Genomic DNA, 20,453 nt, shown 5'->3' with positions numbered 1-20,453 from the left:
ACTGTGTTCACATTTTTCAGTCTGTAATTCGAATAAATTAAATGTATTTGTCAAGCAATCCCTGAACAAATCATGTTTTCACTGGATATTTTTTTAATTATTTTTTTACTGAAACTATAATTTTCACAAAAAACCCACAAAAAAACAATGTGAAAAAAAATATATATACAGTGGTACCTCGGTTTTCGAACGTCACATAATTCGAACAAATCGGAGTTCGAACAAAAAATTCGAGATTTTTTTGCCTCGGATTTCGAATGAAATCTAGAACTCGAACGTCCCTGAAAAAAGCCGGAAAAAAACATAATGTGCGCGGACCGACCAGCTGACCCACGACGCGCTTTGTTCTTGTGTATAACTCAGCCTCTGTATGCAGACGTGTCCCGTTAGCTACATTTACTGACTGTTTTTTCTTCATATTGAGGTGTAAAACCTTTCCTGTCTCCACACTGGACCGTTGTAGAGTGTCACAGGGGAGGTGCTCGCTCTCCACACTCCAGGGTTTGATGTCCTGTTGTGGGCTGGAGCTGGGACAGGGATGAGGCGAGTCTGGGACAGAGCGTTACTTGGTTTATGACTTTGTCACAGCCAAACTGCACAGAAGCGCACATTCAGAGCTGGACACGCACCGGGCACCTCTTCACTTCTGGAGAGACGTCACTCACTCAGCAACCCCTCCCACATGCAGCGGCCACACACATAGAGGAACAGCGCACCTGCAGCAGACACTCTACATTCACTCCTACAAAAGCCTATTTTAAGGCTTGGAACGCATTATTTCTTTTTTCATTCATTGTAACGGGAAAAATCGATTCAGATTTCGAACTAATCACTTCTGGAACAGCCGTCTGGAACGGATTGTAGTTGAGAACCGAGGTAGCACTGTATATATACAGTATATAGATAGATAGATAGATAGATAGTTTCTCGAAAGAGCATTTCAGTCTCGGATCTGGACCTTCAAGCGAAGAACCATGAAGAACGATTGTAGATGAAACAAGTGGCGGGTCCCAAATGTAGAGAGAGAGGGGTGGGCAAAAAGGTGTTCAAGCAGAGCAGAGCGCATGTTTGATGTCGACTGGAAGCCCGACAATGCGTGCCGCTCCCTGCCAATCGTAATGTTGCCAAGCGCTGCAGCGGCGGGGCCGGACCTCGCTGAGCTGCTGTTTTGAAGAGTAGCCCGTCCACATACATATGCAGACAAACTGGCTTGTACACACACGCACCACACAAACAGCATCGAAGTGTGTGTCAGAATGCTTCCCAGGATGTTCTGGCTCCAGCTAACCGAGCAAGGGAATCAGCTTGGCAAACCCGGGCTCAGCACGAGTCCAGCTGTCACACTGACAAATGAACCTTGGAAGAGTGAGACACGGATGTTTGTGCAGCCATGCATATGCGTGGTGAGTCCATGTTGATCATATTTCTGTAGCATAAGCATCTTACAAAAAAAGCGTTATCTTTTAGCTTCACTGCTCATATAGAAAAGGATCCATTGTTTCCGCAAACAGCAGATGTGGTCAAGCAATGAAGTGAAAGTCAGTTACAACGTAAGGTGTTGCTATTATTCTCATAAAACAGTAAAGTGGTTTTCAGGCTTCAAAACTTGTTCCAGGAACATTCTGAATACAGAGCTGCAAATCACCTTACATAAAGAAGTGTTATATAAAAAGGCCTCAAATGAACCGTAACATCGGCCTCTGTATGCCGCGGTGCCAAGCGGTGTGCGGTGAGCAGTGCATCACGCTGGTTTTATGAACAACGTCAGATGCTTTAGCTTTTATTGGGTATTTGGAGGAAATGTCCTTTTCTCCTCAAGAAAAAAAAGAGCAAATAAAAATGTGTAAAGTGGCATTAGAGATTATTGGCCAGAGAGGCGAGAAGTGAGAAGCCGCGATTGGATGAGCGATAAAACACTGGCGACTTTTTATCTGGCGCTAAATTGTTTATTCTTGGGGAAGATTCATATCGAAATCTCTCTGTGCAGAGAAGGGAACTAGTAAATGCTTTCACAGGACTCCACTTTCAGGGGAATGTTTAAAGTTTTGTGAATCACACTGGAAGACTGTCACCTGGGAGAGGCTCAGAGTAGAGCAGGCATGGCCGCCTTACTGAGCGAGGATGTCCCTCGACACGCCTTACACCAAAGAGATACCCGAGCGACTCTTAAGCTGGATGAGAATTACCTCTGCTTCACAGGTCATTCATCAAGACTGACACGCGAAACTACACTGGCGCTATTACTTGTGGACGACTGTCAAATTCAATCACGCAATGGGGGAAACTTAAAAACAAATAAATGGATACAATTTCCCTTCATTACAGAGTATATATCTCCTTTAACAGGACTCTAAACAGTGTGATGGATTTAAGCATCTCTGTGGTTAGTTCTAAAATGCACTCCATCACCCCGACTTTGCCTCTTTTCACAAGAGACTGAGAGTCTTCCCCTCCCTTACTTCCTTACAAACACACACCCGCTTTCCCATATGCATGTATTTTCCTTTTTTTTGGACATTTATCATCCCTGCTGTCAAACAGCAAACACTGTTGTCTTCGCGCACAACATGACTGGCAATAGTTTGTGGTGGAATCTAATTAAAACTATATCCTTCAATCCTCTGGTGGGCCATTTACAGTGACTCAGAGGGCCGGATTTGACACCCTGGCCTTGAATTTGACACCCGTTCGAGGGAAATGTATCTATAATAAGTACTTTGCACTGCTTAGTAAACCGATAAAAGCAGCTCAAGGAAGTTTTGCTTTATTCGCTTAACAAGTGTGAGTCAAAAATAAATATTCAAGTAACATCCGACTTACGACGGGGGTCGGTCCCGACCAACTGGCCGTAAGTTAGATTGGACATAAGTCGAATGCCATTTAAAATGGCCGATGCAAGGGTTACAGGTACTGCTGTATAGGATACACAATGTCAATCTGTTGTGTTTTTATGTGTGAGAGTGAGATGCTGGGATACTGTGCTGCTGTAGCTGTTGTGCGCGTTGCCGGGCTGCGACGTGCTGCGGTGCTGGACATTGAATGAAAAAAATAAAATAGGCATCTGCTGGCCGTGGTAATAAGTACAGGTGGACGTAAGTCGAGCAGGTCGCAAGTCGGATGTTACTTGTAAATGATATATATCTATATATATATCTGATGTTGCTATTTGTTAGTATTAAAAAATTCCACTTAATGTCAGTGTGAGCCACTTGAAGATCTATGGAACAAGCTTCTTTAAAAAAAGACCAAAAGTCATCCCACAAATGTCCGGCATGGTTGCGAGACATGCATTGCAGGACTAAAAAAAGTCTCCATTTGTGCAAGGTTTGACTGCTTTTTTTTTTTTTAACCCTTCTTTCTGATAACAATGAAGGTGTTTCCAAGGTATGTGGCAGGCACTCGGACCTGTAGGCCTCTCCTGTTTCCTCAGTCTACCACAGGTAAAGCTTAAATGTCACCCATATGTTTTCTTCAAATCTCACTTGGCACGAAGAGGGGGTGCCCAGTCAGAGTCAAAAATTGCGGGCCTCAAAACTGCATCGCCAGGACCTCAAATAGTCCGCGGGCTGCAAGTTTAGGTCCTCTGTACTACTCATTTTTAGCATCCTGAGAAGAAGAAGCCTGTAATATTAGCGAGACCTTTCACCTTCACCTCCATCCTGATGCTCTTCTTGATAACGGAAAGCCTCAAACCTTCTTATTCAGACGCTAAAAGAGCAAACTTTCACGAGAAGAAGAGTTGATCCAAAACAATATTTTCTGCTCGACAATAGCAGATGGCACTTTTTGGGGGCATTCCCATTAAAGCTACAGTCAGGAACCATTTTATTTTGACCAGGATCTTCCCACTCAATCGAGCGCTGAAGTTCATCACCCCATCAGGCTCTGACAAAACTTTCTGAAGGCAGTGAGCTTTCTGTCCGTGTAGTTCTTTATCACACGCTGCGACCAGGCGAGCGGCAGAGACTCTCCCCCGGCTCACATTATACATGCACACATTGCTCTTGACTTCTATTTTATAGTAAATGGCAGCGTAAACAGGATTACTCAGTCGCAGGCCTCGATCTTGATTTACCTCCAGTTCCAGCAGAAGACAAGAAAATGGAAAAATATAAGCACATTAAGAAAGATTAGGAATTTACAACACACGACTTGCATCCAAAATAGCTCCAATTAAATTGAATCTCGTGCCCAAGGACTTTTCCACTTGTCATTACTCCTTTCTTCCACTGCCTGCAACTCCGCAGCCTTGTTTTAAATCAGATTTCACTTTGTTTGTTTGCCTCCCTGACACACATGCACAAACATTATTGAGCAGAGGTGGGCGGAGGGGATTACCCGAGAGTGTGACCGCAACGTCTGCCTGTCTTCCTTCCTCTTTGGCTGTTTTCCTGCTTTATCTCTTTGCATTATTTCCCTCCTTTTTTTTTTTTTCCACTTTCAATCTGTCCTTCTGATTTGACTGACCTTGTCTCCTATCGCCAACAATCACTGCCACTCTGGCCCCCACTTCATTTACAGTCCCCACCTCCCAAAGTCCCCATCCGAATATCTTTTTTCCAATTTCACTGCACATTATTTTTTCATGTCTTCAGAGAAATGGAGAGTCTTGACTCTCCTTCATCCCACTGATCCACCGGGTCACTCAAGCTAACCTTCAGGGAACTGCAGAGGTTGTTTGTAAAGCTTTTATCTGCCTTGTTCATAAAGTCCCCCCTCATCTCATATTGAAGGCCCCCGAACTGCTCCTCTTGACTCGTGCCCGACTTTTGAAAGACGATATACTAGTGAATTCAAGATCAACTCCACCCAGAAGGGCGCACACATACAAGCGTCAGATCAGGAAGAAAGTTGGGAGGCTGTTGTTTAAACATGTGTCTCCGAGTGAGTGGGCAGCCAGGCCAGGCTTTTGTGGCCTGTTTGCTTTGCTTTAATAAATCCTCGGAAGAAGCTTTGGCTCGCTGTAGGTGGAACAAGTCCTCCTTACAATTATGTGAAGCTCCTTGTCGCTACATATTGTGGATATAGATTTATTTTCATCTGCTGATGAATATTATAGTATAATATACTCTAGAATTCTGTTTATAATGAAGCTATTTCACCATATGTTCATATTCAGATCAGAATAGAGGGGAGGGAAATGCCTAGTAAAGAATAGCAAGTTGCCAAAAAACACTTTTGTAGTTGAATTTTCCTTACTTTTCTTTATCAATTGTCATACTTTACCAAAAATAATTGAGAATGTAAACGTTAAGATACTTTTGCTGGTTCCCTTAAGTGTCCCTGCAATGTTTTATGAATATAATATATGAGTAAAAAGAAATAAAATGTAAATATATTGTGAGAGAGACATTTCTATGCACCAAAGTTTGGAAACCACTGCTAAAAAGCACTAAAAAGTCAAGATCTAATAATGAATAATGTTCTCTGATCCCAATGTAATGCCATTTTTCCTCATACTATGAGCAGGTGGCGAGTCAAATATGACTTCAATTTACTCACCATCGTGCAAAAAAAAATACTTTTCCCCTTAAATTTAATTTCTTCTCCACATAAACAAGTCACAGCTTACAATAATAATTAATAAAATGGACCCGTTTTTGCAAATTCTGTGGCCCAGTTCCAGTTGGAAAACAAGCCCTGGAAAGCTTCCACTTATACTAATAATTTTGATATATACAATGACAAATTGGGAAAGACCGAAATGAATATGAGCAAACAAAACAATGTAGATGGTGGAGACGCCAAAGAAGCATATCTGGTGTATCTGAACAGCCCCCGCAGATGGAGAATTATTTGTTCTGGAAGAAAACTTGCAGATGGTTTTAGGAAAGGAAATACCTCTGCGAATACGCCGTGCGTCTGAAATCAAACAAAGAAGTAAGAGTTTAAAACTATCCAAGATGTGTTTGAGAGTAAAACAAACAGCAAATGGAATGCTGACAAGAGTATTCCGGCTCTCCCTCGCGAGCCGATCAAGGTCTGGCTTCCCTGTTTTGCTTCCTATTCGCACTCTGCAGGAGGTTCACCCGTCTTTGAAAGAAGCCCATTGTCTCCTCTTTTACTTTCATGACTCGGCGCCGGGTGTGGGGGAATGTGTAAAGTCGTCATTTTGGGACAGGAAATTTGTAAATAAGTGTTAAAAAAACGTCGAAGATTGTATCACGACCTGTGTTTGTACTGTAAGTACAGTATTTGTAGGTCAAAAAAACAGGCAGTAAGAGATTTAGTGTTGTTTCATTGAAATAAAATTCTACATTTATGTCAAGCATAGTGTTTTTTGTGACCCATAAAGATTCCAGATCAACTGGTAAAGAATGTAAAAGTACACTGAGAAACCAAAAGGTCCAGGAAGATGGAATAAATGATAGGATGGCAAATAGCTGTGCTTGAAAAAGACGCGTCTTTTGGGTGTCGATTGTGAAGCAGAGCTGCTTCCGCTGCCATTTTGAAACACAGAAACTTCAAATTCCAAAAGTCAAGGACGATTCAAGTATTAATTCTGCCTGGGCCGCCACTACCACACTTTGATTGACACGCCAGCACTGAACTCAAAGCAAGCACCGCAAATGACGCTCCATGTGGGCCTTGTGATTTCAAGCTTCCCTTCTCTGAACCCTCCTGCTGAAAACCACGTCAGAAAAGAAGCTCCTGTTTCTTCAAGCTTACTTCTCTTTGCTCAGCGATTCAGCTGAGATGCAACCAAACAAAACCCCCAACAGCTCGCACACAAAAGCAGGACTGAGGCACGTGCGATGCTGATCTTTTGTTTGCAGACTGTGTCGGACAAGTCATTCCACTCTGTGCCTGTGTATGAATATGTTTGCTTGTTTGTGATTAAGAGTGTTTGTGAGTTTACGCCTCAGCGCGAGGAGGAAAAGCAGCGCTCTGGAAAAAAGACGTTACAGTTGCAGGGGGATTCACGGGGAGGAGAATGATCAGGTGCTGAACAGCTTGGAAGTCTATCAGTTATCTCCATAAATCCCATTCTTCGCCACTGCTGTCCTGAGTCGTCTCTCTATTATTTAACAAGACATAGAGCGGTTGTTAAAACGGCCTTTTTATGGCCATTTAGTTCATGGCCGACCCATGGAACTGACAGAACACACTAAAAGTAAAATGTACTTTGACCTCTTGGGTCCTGTCAAAAGGCTCGCCCTGCAAAAACCCTTTGAATTTTGTGCATCTTAGCTTGGGTTGACAAGATATCTGAGCGCCTTTATACCACCAATTCACAAGTCAAACCAAGTGACTACAACAAAACTATGTAAATATAATGTGTCATAAATATCATCAACTCATATAGAAAAAAACAGTTGGGAATAGGATGACATTAGACAGTGTACAAATAATATTTATGCCTTGCTATATTCACACCTGTGTCGCTGTGAAAGTTGGGCTCCAATTGGTCAACGCACCACAACTTGTTGCCGGAGTTCAGGCACAATGCGGCTCCAAATGTGTCGTTGGTTGCGATCGTGTCTCCACAATGACATATAAATCACTAGCTTTTGTCACTTATATTGCATTTGATGGCTGTGAATATACCTTATTTTACTTTTTCTTTATGCTTGTGTTGCGGGGGAATAAATGCAGGCAGCAAATTGCGAACCAATACATGGCAAATTCTTCAGAAATTGATGTCCTCAGCATCAGCTGGGGTGTTACAGTCACGTGGGCAACAGGATTTCACAGGATCTCTGGTCATCGCCGTTTTTTCTTCAGGCTCTAAAACTGTGGTTTCATCGCAGCTTGCTCCTTTCGCTGGTTGTTTCTAATAGGCAAAGCGAATTGGAGGAGAAGGAGGGGGGGTAGCTGAGTCTTTATTTACCCCTGCAAAAGAAATCAATGGCTCTCCTGCAGTCGGAGAAGTGTGGATCAATGCAAGGTTTCAAAAAGCCTCTGTGAAAAATCAATGTCCCTTACATGCTATTGATGGCTGTATCGCTGCAGAAGAAGGGGACCGACAAAGAACACCTGTTTATTGTGAAAAATTACCCCTCTCGTTTTGCTCGCACTCTTCCTCTCGGTCTCCAGCAATTGTTTCCTCCGTGTGCTCTCTCCGCTGGCCCCCGTGACGTGTTGGAGCTCCGCATCACTCAGAGAAAAAACGTTTCCATAAAAGGCTGCTGTTTAGCTCTTACCACCGCGCGGCGTTCAATTCAATTAGACCCAGCGATGGGGACTGGAAAGGTCAGAAATTTAGCCTGCGAGTCGACTCAAGTTCATCACACATTGATGTGCAGTGAAAAGCAGGGGCAATTATTTCCACGCAGCTATTCATAAAAAAGCCGTCCACGTTTCTCTGACGGCTATAAAGAGCAGGGGAAATACAGATCTGGCTTTAGTGATGTGCTCAACATTTCCCTCAAGCCATGTCAGGCCATGAGCTCAGAGGCCAGTCACTAGAGCCTCCGCCCCGGCCTGATCAAAGTGACAGCGCTGCCGACCAGAGGGTTGCAGGTGAGGGCTGCTGTCACCGCCTGTGACGTCCACTTGGTCAAGGAGAGGGGAAAAGCGGCAGGATGGCGAGAAGACCACTGCTTGCATGTCACTCAGTGCCATGCCGGATGACAGAGAAGCCCATTAGGAATGGGACTGACTTCACAGGCCATTAGAGGAGGCATCACACAGCCTCAGCACACAAAACACAGAGTAATGGCACGGGGGAGACGGGGAAGAGACGCGCAGCGGGAACTGTTTACAGCTAACTTTGTATAGGGAGATGGCGTTCTCAAATCGCTCCAACTGTGAATGTGAAATGGGAACTAGATTGAGAAATCGCTTTGACATTTTAACGCTGTGGAAATGTTTAATATGAAGAATAAAGGAAGGCTCTTATAGTGCAGCAGGGGCGGCGGTAAATATCCAGAGAGTCACACTATATACTGGTAATGTGCCACAAAGTCTGTTCACTTGCCTGCAACATGACTCCAAAAGTAATGGACATATTTTTACAATGTTTTTCAGGACAGGTCAGGAATGGTACGAGGAATACGTGAATATATTTTGGGGCTGATGCATAGGTTAAAGTGTTCCAAAGATTCCCCCATTTACTTCTCTTAATACCGTAAACACAAAATAATATAAATCAATGTTAAGGTGTCTCCTCTGAATATATTTAACATAATGAATCATCGCGTTAAAATACATGCAATGCAATGATATCAGTTTGGGCGGAAATGAGAGGCTTATTATATAATATTCCAGGGCCTTTAAAGTTGATATATCTAAAAATATGTAAAAAAAAAAAATGAAGAAACTTTATGGTACCTGAAGAAATGATTTTCTACAACAACAACAACACAATAATAATAACAATAATAATAATCACAACAATAATAACAATACTACTACTACTACTACTAATAATAATAATAATAATAATAATAATAATAGAAGTAAAATTATAGTAATAGTACAATAAACAACCACATTTGATCATAAAAAATGATTAAAAACCACCAACAAATCCAATAAAACAATAACATCAGGGAAAACAAACCTAAATTTGTAAAAAAATAAAAAATAAAATAAAACAAAAATAGTATTACATATTTTATGTATTTTTTATTAATTTTTTCCCACTTTTTTGAATGAATTTCATGAAAAATCTATATTTTATATTGGCTAGAATTACATGAGATAATAAGTAAAAATCATCTAAAATATAAATCATACAGTGCTGTAATAGGTCGCTCATATCACAGTCATTGCCACTGAACTACATGAGCACTTGTATGTGGGACATAAGATCATGACCAAGCTACAGACTGTTCAACATCATCACTAACTTTTAATTGAGTTGACTCTGGGAGAGTTTCCATCCTGACACCGGAGTTCACTTCACTTTTGCACAACACCAGGTGCATGATCAATGAATGCAAGCGCGGCATCAACTAACTTGTCGCCTCGGATTCTATTGATATTGTTCAAAACCTGAGAACTTGTTTACTCAGTGAAGCGACACAATTGAACAGCTTCCAATTCCATGGAAAATAGTCCCATGAAACGTGCGGTGGACACCCACTCGCTCAGCGTGGGAGCCACTGCTATACATAGCTGCGCTCAAAACGCACGTTCCCCACTCATCGATCACTACGATGAGAGGTGGTAAACATCTTAACCTTTCTCAGAGCGTGGATAATCTGGACATCCTCTCAATTATTATTTTTTTTTTTTCTCGCAGGAATATGTGGAGGAAATAATTAGCAGCGCACAGGATTTCAAGAGAAAGGAAAGCCTCAAATCCCCAAAGTTGAACCAACGTGGACTAAACAAATAAACAATAAGTACAGCAAAATCATCCCCATGCCATCCACTTTACAGAGATGTCTCCTTGTTAAAATCTCCACTTCTCAGTCTGGCCTTTCCTGCCCTCCAGTCATCATTAGAGAGACGGGCGCCCGAGAAGCCAACGGAGGCATCAACACGCATCACTTCTCTGCGGCTCCAAACACTTTCACCGATCCACCAGCCCCTGACGGACCTATTTACTGCTCCAAGTGGATTGTGTGTGTCTGTATGCTATATTTTTAAATGCTCCTTTAAGTATTCTCTCTGTTTCATTTTTGGCTGCTCCTCTTGCCCTTCTCTTTTGCTCAGGCAACTTCAAAGACAGTGCAACTTTTGACTGGACGAGCAATATTGGAAATTCAGAGGGAAAATAATGGTGAACATTTCTGGAGCAGATTTTCTTTCTAAGAGAAACTAAACTGACTCTTTCGTCTTTACAGGAAGAGTTTTGAAAGTTATTTCAAGCATCTCCCCGGAGCTTTGATGAACCAGTGTTGGAAATAAAGTTTACACTCGTTACAGAGGAGGTCAACAATGAGTTGACATTCAGGATAACAAGAGGAGGAAAGCAAGAAATGCTAACCAGACTGTTGTTCAGTGAATCAAAGTCACTATTGTGCGCTGAAATTTGTTCGCATGAGATCAAAGGCAAAGACTAAATCCGTTTCTGGACCTGGTAAATAACCATTCTGTGGTGCAAAGATGTGACCATAAATTCATATTCTTGTACGCATCGATCACGCTCCATCACAAACACAGCGATTATTAGACACCAGGAGCTTCGAACAAATCCCTGTAGTAATCCCATCGCCTGAGTCATTGATGCAGCTAATGAAAACTGTCACTTACGCTGACAAGCATCTGCGGGAAGGGTCCTCTGGAATTCTCTGCCACGTTGATGGGTGGGATGACCCAGTCCCTCTTCAGCCGCCGCAGACCTTTGGACCGGCCCAGACCGGAGGTTGGGAACCTGATGACGGCAGGCGGAGCTCGGGCCGACTCCTGCGCTTCTGCTGCCGCTCCATCTTTACTGGTGACCTGTGTGAGAGTATTTGGATGATGTATTTGGGATCAGTTAAGGTAGATTCAATTCTCAGTGACTATTGTTCAGCCATGCAAACCTCTATTTTGTTCACACTTTATTATAAAGCTCAGTTCATGAATCAGTTTGCTCGCAGAGGAACTCCAAAACTTTAATATGTCGTTGAGTGCGCATTTTTTCCTCACAATTTTTTAAAAATTATTTCGCTTCATTTTTTCCCTTTTTTTTTCTTACTTTATTTACATGCATTGTTTTATAACGTTGGGGGAGGTATGCACTGTCTGAGTACTTTCGCAGTGAATAGAATGTTGACAACAAAACAATAACAAAACAGTTATAAGGCAACAGATCAGAATAAAAATAAATAAATATGACTGACTGATGATTGAGTGAGGGACATTAATTTGCATATTAACTAATTATAAAGATGAAAAATCCATAAAAATTGATATATCTATTTCAAAAAGTATATCAAAATCCGCCATGACTTTTTATGCTAGTTCCCCTCGTAGGCTAAGGAGTTCTAAAAAGCCACAGAGCCCTGCAGAGAGGTCAGACTTGTGTGTTTGTTTATGCCTGCAGGTGTGTTATATGTTCATAAATGTGACAGTAAACAATGGAGTGTGCCATTTACCACAGTGATGAAAAGCTTATTAACAGAAAAGCCAGATTTACAACCTCTTTTACTAGGCGGCTGATGACTGATTCACAGACGTGCACCTCAATCATAAAGCATCTCCCCTTCACGCCATCCCTTTGGGAGGGAGGGACAAAAAAAAGACCCCCACAAAACTGCCCTCCGGAGAGGCGTTTGAGTGAGAGACTTAAAAAGACACTTTGCTCATCTGCGCAAACACGCCCAGGAGCCAGGAGAGATGCTGTGATCTGTAATAATTGGCGCTATAGCGTTTCCGTGCGGTGTACATTATCCCACATTTTCTGAAAACAAACTCAAGTCATTTATAATACAGCGAGAGCGCTTTAATTTACCACCTCCGGCTGCAGAAGGCAATAGACTGTGCTGGATATAATGTGTTGCACCTTACGTTTAAATATAGTGCACATACTAATGCTGATGTGTCAAGGTTACGGGCAGTTTGTTATCTCCGCTCGTACTTTTTGGCAACGCAATAACAGTGTCCTCAGGGCTACAATACATGCGTTATATGTGAGTGATATATAGGTTATATTAAATAGACAGTCTGGGGATTTATTCCGGGGGAAATATGAACAGGCTGGTCGAACCATGTCAGGATTTCAGTCACGACCATCATGGCTTAAGCAATGCATCGGTTGCGTTCGGTGTTTCGGTCCTGTTCCCTTGAGCTATCCTCTGCTCTTCCCTGCCCTTCTCTCAGAGTGTTATTGTTTTTCTTCCAGTCAGTTGATCCTGACAGCTTGTCTCAATAACCGTGATTCCTCAAGCACTGAACTCGCGTGATGGAGCACCAGCAGGTAAGACAGCAGCACGGCAAGTCGCTTAAAAAGTGGTGCTTACTCTGCAGGGAATGCAGATATTGATGAACAATTTGCTCATGCCTGGTAAACACATAGATTCTAAAAAATGCCTCTTTAAAACAAACGTTTTTAGCGCAGTAAAATTCACAATGGACTCAGTCAGATCCAGTACCTGATGTACTTAGGGTGGAAGTGAGGCAGCGGCCTCTGACTCTAAAGTGTGCATTGTAGTCTATGAAGTGTTTTTGGTCGTGGTCTCTCTCTCTTTAAAAACTGTTTGTTCATGCACAGCCAAGGTCCCTCAGAGGGTTGTCTTGTATCTGCCAACAGAAACAATGCTTTCAAGGCTGACTTCATTAGACAGATGCCCAGGAGGAAATGCTTTTGAGGCAGCTTTAATGGAAAAGTGTCAAGCATCACAGCATATGGTGAGTTTGTGTTTGTGTGGATCAGCGGCGGTGCAGGGCGTCAGGGAGCCGAGGTGAAGGTGGAAGGCTTAATCCTGTCAACCAGCCATATTTGTATATCACATGTAGGGATGGTTGAAGAATAATTTCTCTCACCAGGTGTTGTGATTTGCATGTACAATGTGAACCAATTCATTGTGTGCATTGTATATTGTTTTATTTTGTCTTTTTCCCCTCATGTTGATCAGCTTTTGCAGCATGGAGCTACATCTTTTAGTGCCATTGCAGCGACACTTTTGGGCCATTGTGGACATGACCCCAGCTGAAACACCTGCATTCGCATAAATTGAGCTTTTAGCCACAGAAAACGATTCTTTTTGAAAGCTCTGACATCTCTTCAGGCTTTTAAACGTCACACTACACCCTACAAAACGCATCATTTAAGAGCCCTCTGTTGCCCATCACGCTTCCACCACTGAATCCTGGACTCAACCCTGCCCAAATATGCCACTTTAATCCTGTGTCATCTAACCCTTTGTCACAGTGATATAACTAGAGCTGTTAGCATTTAAGGCTTCACATTTTGGTCTTTCCAGTAGGGGAGCTATAAGCTGCTTCCAGACAGACCAGAGTATGTTTCTCTGTGGCTGCAGCCTTCAGTCGTGCCACATGAAACAAACAAGCGACGCAAACATAAATACCGTCGTGTTTGCGCTGGTGTGTGACACGCTCTCTGACACATGCACATGATCCTTTAGCACACGGTGTCCATATTCAGAGGAGCCACCACACGCCTCTGTGCACAACATTTGCCGCCACACCAGGATGAGACAGATGTGAGCCGGGGTCTGCACAAATGTTTTATTCTTCCTCGGAGAAAGTGAGAGGTTCGGTGGTGACTACAGGGAACTGTTGCCCTACATCCCACCAGAGCGATAAGCAGAGTCGCAGCGAGTCGTGCTCGGGATGAAGCAAAGTGGGGTGAAGCGAAGCAGATGTGACCTAGCAACCCTTCTGTTTCCTTACTAGGTTATGCTTCAGATCTTTTTAGATACACGTGCCATCAGGTACAGGGAGCTCCTGAGGGAAAGAGAAGAAGGACCAGCGCTAACCTTTGAATCTGCAAGTGGCTTTATGACTGAGATACAAAGAGCATGAATCAGTCTCACTATAAACATGACGTGTTTATTTCCATGCTTTCATAAGGCTGTGTATCCTTATTATGTAGTTATTACTGTGTAATGGTTAATGGTTGGTTCACACCAGGAGTCATTATTTTGGAATATTTTATGTCTTTTGTGCTGACTGTCTGACTGAGCTTATTGTGCTCAATGACATTTATAATATTAAAATTGAATTCCATCCATAAATAAAGTTGATAAATAATACAGTGTAATAACAAAAGTAAACATTCTCAAGCTTTGGTTTGCGGCGATGAGTTTCCACACACATCAATCTGCTCTGTCTCGACTAAATAATTGTGGCCAGCAGTTTCAAACAGAAAAGACAGCAGCGGAAATCTAATAAAAAAAGTGCCCGGCGTGGCCTCAAAGATCGTATCCCCCAAACATAAGTTTTGTATTTATGTGCCCTGGTGTTATGTGAGCTGAAGTCATGCAGTGTGAAATACATGCAGAGACCCCCACAGACCCCTCCCTCTCCACTGCCATCAGTCTCAGCCAGCTGGCTGCGGTGCCAGTCGTTCCCCCATACCACAGTCTCCCAAAAACCCTGCACACTTTGATATCAGCCAGCCCCTGGCTACCCAGACATCTGGAAGTTATTATTCAACAGGAAAAAAAAAGGCTCCACAAAGCACCATTTCCATAATGAAACATCATTTTTGTTTCAGTGCCCTACTTTCCACTCCTGCAGGATCCATGTTTGTTGCAACGTGGAGCGTTTGATTCCTGCACTAATCGCCTCTCTGCTCAGATCCAGAGGACATTCTTATTGCTGGACTCACTAAAAACACTTCCAGTGAGTCGCATTTTGGAGAGTCACATGATAGATGTGTGAGGTTAAACATTTCTCAGCCAGGGAAACCACTCTTTGTAAAGTCTGCAGACAAACTCAAGGTCCTAAGGTGAAGTTTAGGCCTCAGTGTCGGTTCCACTGTCGGGAATTGGTGTTCAGTGAAAGGTAACACCTTCCCTGCCGCAGTTCTCAAACAAACGCGCACTTGAGTCTATGCTCCCTTTTTTTTAAATGGCGGAGCGGATTTGTCAGAACTTGAAAGGTCCTATTGAAGAGAAAAGCATTTATAGTAGAGGGAAATAACTGATAGCTTATAGCGCCTATGATATTGCCGCACATTACTTATTTTTAAACATAAATATTCACTGATAAATCCATGTTACATGAGTAGGATAAGTAACAATGTAGCACCTCAAGTAAGAAACTTTGAATTCTCAAGCATAAAGGAGGGTTTACTTTATAGCAAATTCAGTTTAAAACTCACCTCATTTTGTTGCGGTGATGGTTGGTCGATCACCGCCAGCTGGACCACGGTCTCCCAAACATGCGTGTGGGGACCGCTGGCCACCACCTTAAACTGCACCGGTTCACCCAACATGGCTCCATCTCCCTGGGCGAAGATCGACCCGTCCCTCCGGACGCTGAAGTCGGGGTTGCTGCTCTTGAACGTCACGTCTTCGTTCCCCATGCAGTCATCGAACCTCACTATCAAGAGAACGGAGGGAAAAAAACACATTAAAGATAAAAACTTTTCATGAATCCCGCACAAACTGTGCTTAATCACGAGGGAAACAATAAGTGTTTTCCTCCGTAAACATTGTATATTAGGCGAGCGAGATTTCCCGAGAAGACAATGGTGTTAATGACGCTCTCCACTGAGCTGATTGCAGCCAAGATAATGAACTGGTTATTAGCACAATGATGTTTTGTATAGAAAAGGAGGCATCATTAGCACACAAATGTGTGGAAAATATCATAGCTAAACGAAAAAAAAATCATTAGTGGAACTGCATGTAAGACGATCCTCAACACTTATTTCATTGGAAAACTATACACTGTCAAAAGGGAATTTGTCATTGTGGCTCCTAGTTTTGCTTCTTGTGAAGATGGTCAGAAAAAAAGAGGCCAGAAGTGGATAAATTTGACCTTTGGTGTTGAAGAAAGTCACAGCGAAGAGCTCCTCTGTGGCATTACATTTAAATATGGCCAATGAAATGCATCAGAGCTCATTCAGAGCAAGGTCTTTTACAGTGGAATTCGCTGGGCAGGCGAGCGCAGACAGCAGGCGGAGAGATACATGGGAGGTGAAACGGAGACTGGGTGGTGGAGTGGACGGGCCTTGGCATTGGAAAACTGGCTCAGTGAACTGGCATTTGCTCACACAGCCACATTGGAATGGATGGGCCGCTCAGATGGCTGTTTAAACAGGTTAATTGGGCCGGACTCCCGAGAGATCACGACAGATGGATGGAGGGATTGAATGAGAGAAAGAGAGTAACAAAGGCAGAGTGCCGGAGCTCAAAGTAGGGTGGTATCAAGAGATGGGTGGTAAAGGGCTGCTGATCCCGTGCTCCGCGGGGAAGTCTGTGGTCACAAAACTGACACCCTGCGTTTGGCTGCGTGTTGACATGTCCGTCCCTCATGACTCGGCAGAAGGGATTAGACAGAGAGGGGTGCGTGTTCGTCGTGCCAGACCAACCTCACCAAATCCTTCAGTATTGATAAGCTAATGCCTCACCCTGTCACACCAACTCAAATCTTAGCACTGCAGCTACAAGGATGACTCTCAGAGTTCTTGAAAAAAAAAAGCCCTTTGTGGTCAGCGACAGACAGGAGGATGCAATTAGCACTGAGCAGCAGGTAATTACCCGTTGGTACTGTTGTCTTTCAAGTGTTCACCCCGCCATGTTGTGGGAAATGATCACAGAGTAAAGCATGACTGTGAAAACACTCAGGTTTAACCAAAGCAGCCTGGATTGAGCCCATTAATCCACTGGAGTCCACGCCAAACTAGGATGTGTTAAAACATGAAGAGGACACATATGAGCCCAGCAACATGGAGCGGAAGAAACAAACAAAAAAACACACGCATAGGAACAGGTCATGAATAAGGCCATCATTGGTGCCTTCCTTCAGATGTCACTTGGTAAATATAGGCCCTCACGTCATGAGGATCTTGACTCATGGAGCTGAAAGTTGGTGCCACCCCACGGCTTAACCCAGGCCCTATTGTTTATAAAGTCCGCTGCAAGACTATCCATACTTTGCGACACAGCGTTTTGTCGTAAAGTGTGAAGCTTGCAGACGAAAATGGTCAAACAAACGTATCATTTCAATTGCTATGTTAAACCCAGATCTGAGTAAACCTTCCTGGTTCTCCACAGAAAGCGACTGCTTTGCTCTCTCCTCCATTTCAAACCTTGCTCAGTAGCATCTCAGCTACGTCTCAACAGTTCATTAGTATTCGACTAACCAAGACATACACGCTGGACCTCTAATATCTGCCAGCTCTCGCAGTGAGAAGAACTGGCTTGATGCACCAGCTAGCACCAGAAGCCCAAACACACGCAGCATGTCGCTGTCTGCTAGGCGGACACCCAAAATCAAGTTGGGATCGGCAAAGCTTGTGAAATGTAACAGGCACTAAATACAAATGAGAAGAGAGCAGCAAAAAGTTTCTTCACGGAACACAATTAAATAAATAAACCCCCTGGCACTGTCTCAAACACTTAGTGGCTCAAGCTAAGATGAATCTTCCACAAATGAATTCAGCTCCACTTGTTGGAAAAAAATCATCAAAATCCCACGCGATTGCTTGTTTGACATTGATCAAAACAGCAACTATTAGAGAGACGTGAGCTTAAAGTCAACGTATTTATCAAATACCAGTGAGGCATCCGAGTGAAACCAATTCCAATCACAACAATGCTTGGGATATTGAGCCAAACTTTTCATGCTTTTTCAGCGGCGAGCAGTGGCAAGTTTCAGAGAGACATGGGTTCCACATTTGCACACCACAACTCTGCGGGTAGGTTGAGCAGTGACAGCAGCGTAGCAGCTTCTCTCAGCTGAGTGTAACCATTCACTACGGTCTTGATGAAACAGAAACTCGGGTTTATCTTTGAGCTCTCGATGTAATGATGTTTTGTTTGGCCTTTAAGGGTCACGATCTGTCCCCCAGCTCTGCATGGAACCCTGTTTTGGGAACAGCTTGGGCGGAAAAATGGAAGAAAACACTGCTGTGGGTGTGACAATGTGTGTGTCACAATGTCGTGTTTTGTTGTGGTCCTGACGGTTGTATGTTTCAGGCAGCTGCTTGTATTAAAAACAATTTTGAGCTCCAGTTAATCGTAGACCTGGACCCCTTCAACTGCGCAACTGAAAGGCGATACAGGAATCAGATGCTCAATAATCTTGTGGAAAAACTCAACACAAATATATGTGTTGTTACAGCTAAGATTTTAGGAAAACAGAGTCGCTCTACAGGAAGTATAGACAAGCACTTCTCACCAGAAAATGGAGTGAAATCAGCATGGATCAGAGTCAGCAAAGTCAGAGCTGTCAACAGGAGAACAGAGACTGGCAGTTGTACGAAGGTGAGCAGTGATGCTGGCAGGTGCAGAGCTGCTAATCTCTTTGAAGGCAGATGGTCTCTTTCATAATCGTTCGGTTCAGCCTTTACAAATTACAAGGCTGTGGTCTTCTGAGCTTGTGTGGCAGATGCTGAAAAGTAGAGTTGCCAGTTGAGACACCCGGTGAAGTTTCAGCCAGACAGAGCAGCCAGATGATGCACTGGGAAGAGAGGATTTGGGAGGGAAGATGATAACTGTACTTTGTTTAGGACATTTTTACCCCGTTTTCCGCAACTTTTTCTGTGTAGGTGTTGACTGGTTTTAGTAAAAGGAACCTTGAGTTATAATAGGCTTGTTCCTGTTCCTGAAACAACCCATAGCTGGCACCATTTGGCTCCATTAACAGATGATAATGGTGGTGTAAGAGATATGTAAGTGGAACTGGTTATGAGTCTCTACACACCTAAGTGTGCTTTCCCATCATTATGGCAGAGCCAATATGGGCCTCAATGTTGACCCAAATTGGATCTAGTTTTTGGCATGTTTTCATTTAATCTCTTGGCCTGCTGCTTTAAACATCATTTGGCCCCGGGGCCTTGAGTTTGGCACCTGCATAGCACAAGGTAGAGACCTCTGTTTGCCTCTCCATGTTGTCAAGCTTATACACATTATTTCTTTGCCGCATTACATACAGAAAGATGTCAGTTTCAGGTCGCTGTTTTCCAACCATTGCCTATAAATTGTCGATCTGACTCAACACTGCAGCTCAAGGTTTACCTGGAAGCTCACTTACCCTGCCTGTATAGCGACTATTCCACATGGGAGTAGAATAAAACATGCAAATACACGACAATAAAGCAAGCGTAAGGCCATAAAATCAAAGGAACCAACTTTGCCTTTATTATATTGCTTGCCCGTGAGCATCAGATACGCTTGTTGTAAAGAAAAATGCATTATTTTCATATTGTTCCTAAGCTTCCCCAAGGAAGCAAACAGCATAAAATTGCTTTTCTCAATCGCTGGAAGGGAATAAAAGCTGTATTCCTCAAATCTAATCAACATCTCTCCATCAAAACTTTACTGAGATATTCTGTGTTTCCAATTGCAGGGGTCAGAATATCACCCAGGAAAAAAGCCGCCCGCCCCAGGCTTTAAACTGAGGAGGAACATACAGTCCACGAGCTGCATGGCGGATAAAACCCAGGGCTTTTCAGGGGAGAGAAAGAAGCTCAATCTCTGCTTTTCTCCCGTGAAAGATGGTGGTTAGTTTGTGATCCCTGAAATCTGAGGGCTGGTTCAGCACCCTGACGGTTGAACTGTGCAATTAGTGGCTGTGAAGTTTCGCACAGATGAAAAGTCTGAGCTAGAAGTTCAAGAAACGCGTGTAGGAGTATCGCAAATCTGTTTAAAAAAAATAAAAAAATCAGAGGCATTGAATGGTAATTACTATCCTCAAGCTTTGACAGACGGACGTGTTGAAAATATAACCACACATCACTTCCAGATTTGAACGTTCCTTCCTTGTTTAAATGGACTGCGAAATGCAGTTTCGCCCCGACGGTTGAAGCAAGACGCCGCTGCTTTTTTGTCAAATAAAATCAGTCTAATGTGGCAGTGAACTGAAGAGGAGTTTTGTTCGTTGAAAATGTTTCAAGAGCAGCGCATATTTTCTGTTTTTTTGGAGTTGAGGTGCAAGAGAGA

At 43.1% G+C, this 20,453-nt stretch overlaps 1 protein-coding gene across 8 annotated transcripts in view; it reads right to left on the bottom strand.

The window, feature by feature from the left end:
* Window positions 1–20,453, bottom strand: part of LOC128749131 (cadherin-4-like) — a 247,847-nt gene that overhangs the window by 45,318 nt on the left and 182,076 nt on the right. For all 8 annotated transcript variants that reach the window (XM_053848402.1, XM_053848404.1, XM_053848403.1 and 5 more), the window contains 2 exons: window positions 15,665–15,885; window positions 11,146–11,334 (listed from right to left, as the gene is read on the bottom strand). In XM_053848402.1, coding sequence (XP_053704377.1) covers window positions 11,146–11,334; window positions 15,665–15,868 — 393 coding nt within the window. In that variant the 5' untranslated portion in view covers window positions 15,869–15,885. The remainder of the gene's footprint in view (window positions 1–11,145; window positions 11,335–15,664; window positions 15,886–20,453) is intronic.

The sequence above is a fragment of the Synchiropus splendidus genome, chromosome 18 (assembly GCF_027744825.2).
Source record: "Synchiropus splendidus isolate RoL2022-P1 chromosome 18, RoL_Sspl_1.0, whole genome shotgun sequence".
NCBI classification, from domain to species: Eukaryota; Metazoa; Chordata; class Actinopteri; order Syngnathiformes; family Callionymidae; genus Synchiropus; species Synchiropus splendidus.
The sequence above is the reverse complement of the archived record's forward strand: the minus strand, read 5'-3'. Positions and strand labels throughout refer to the sequence as shown.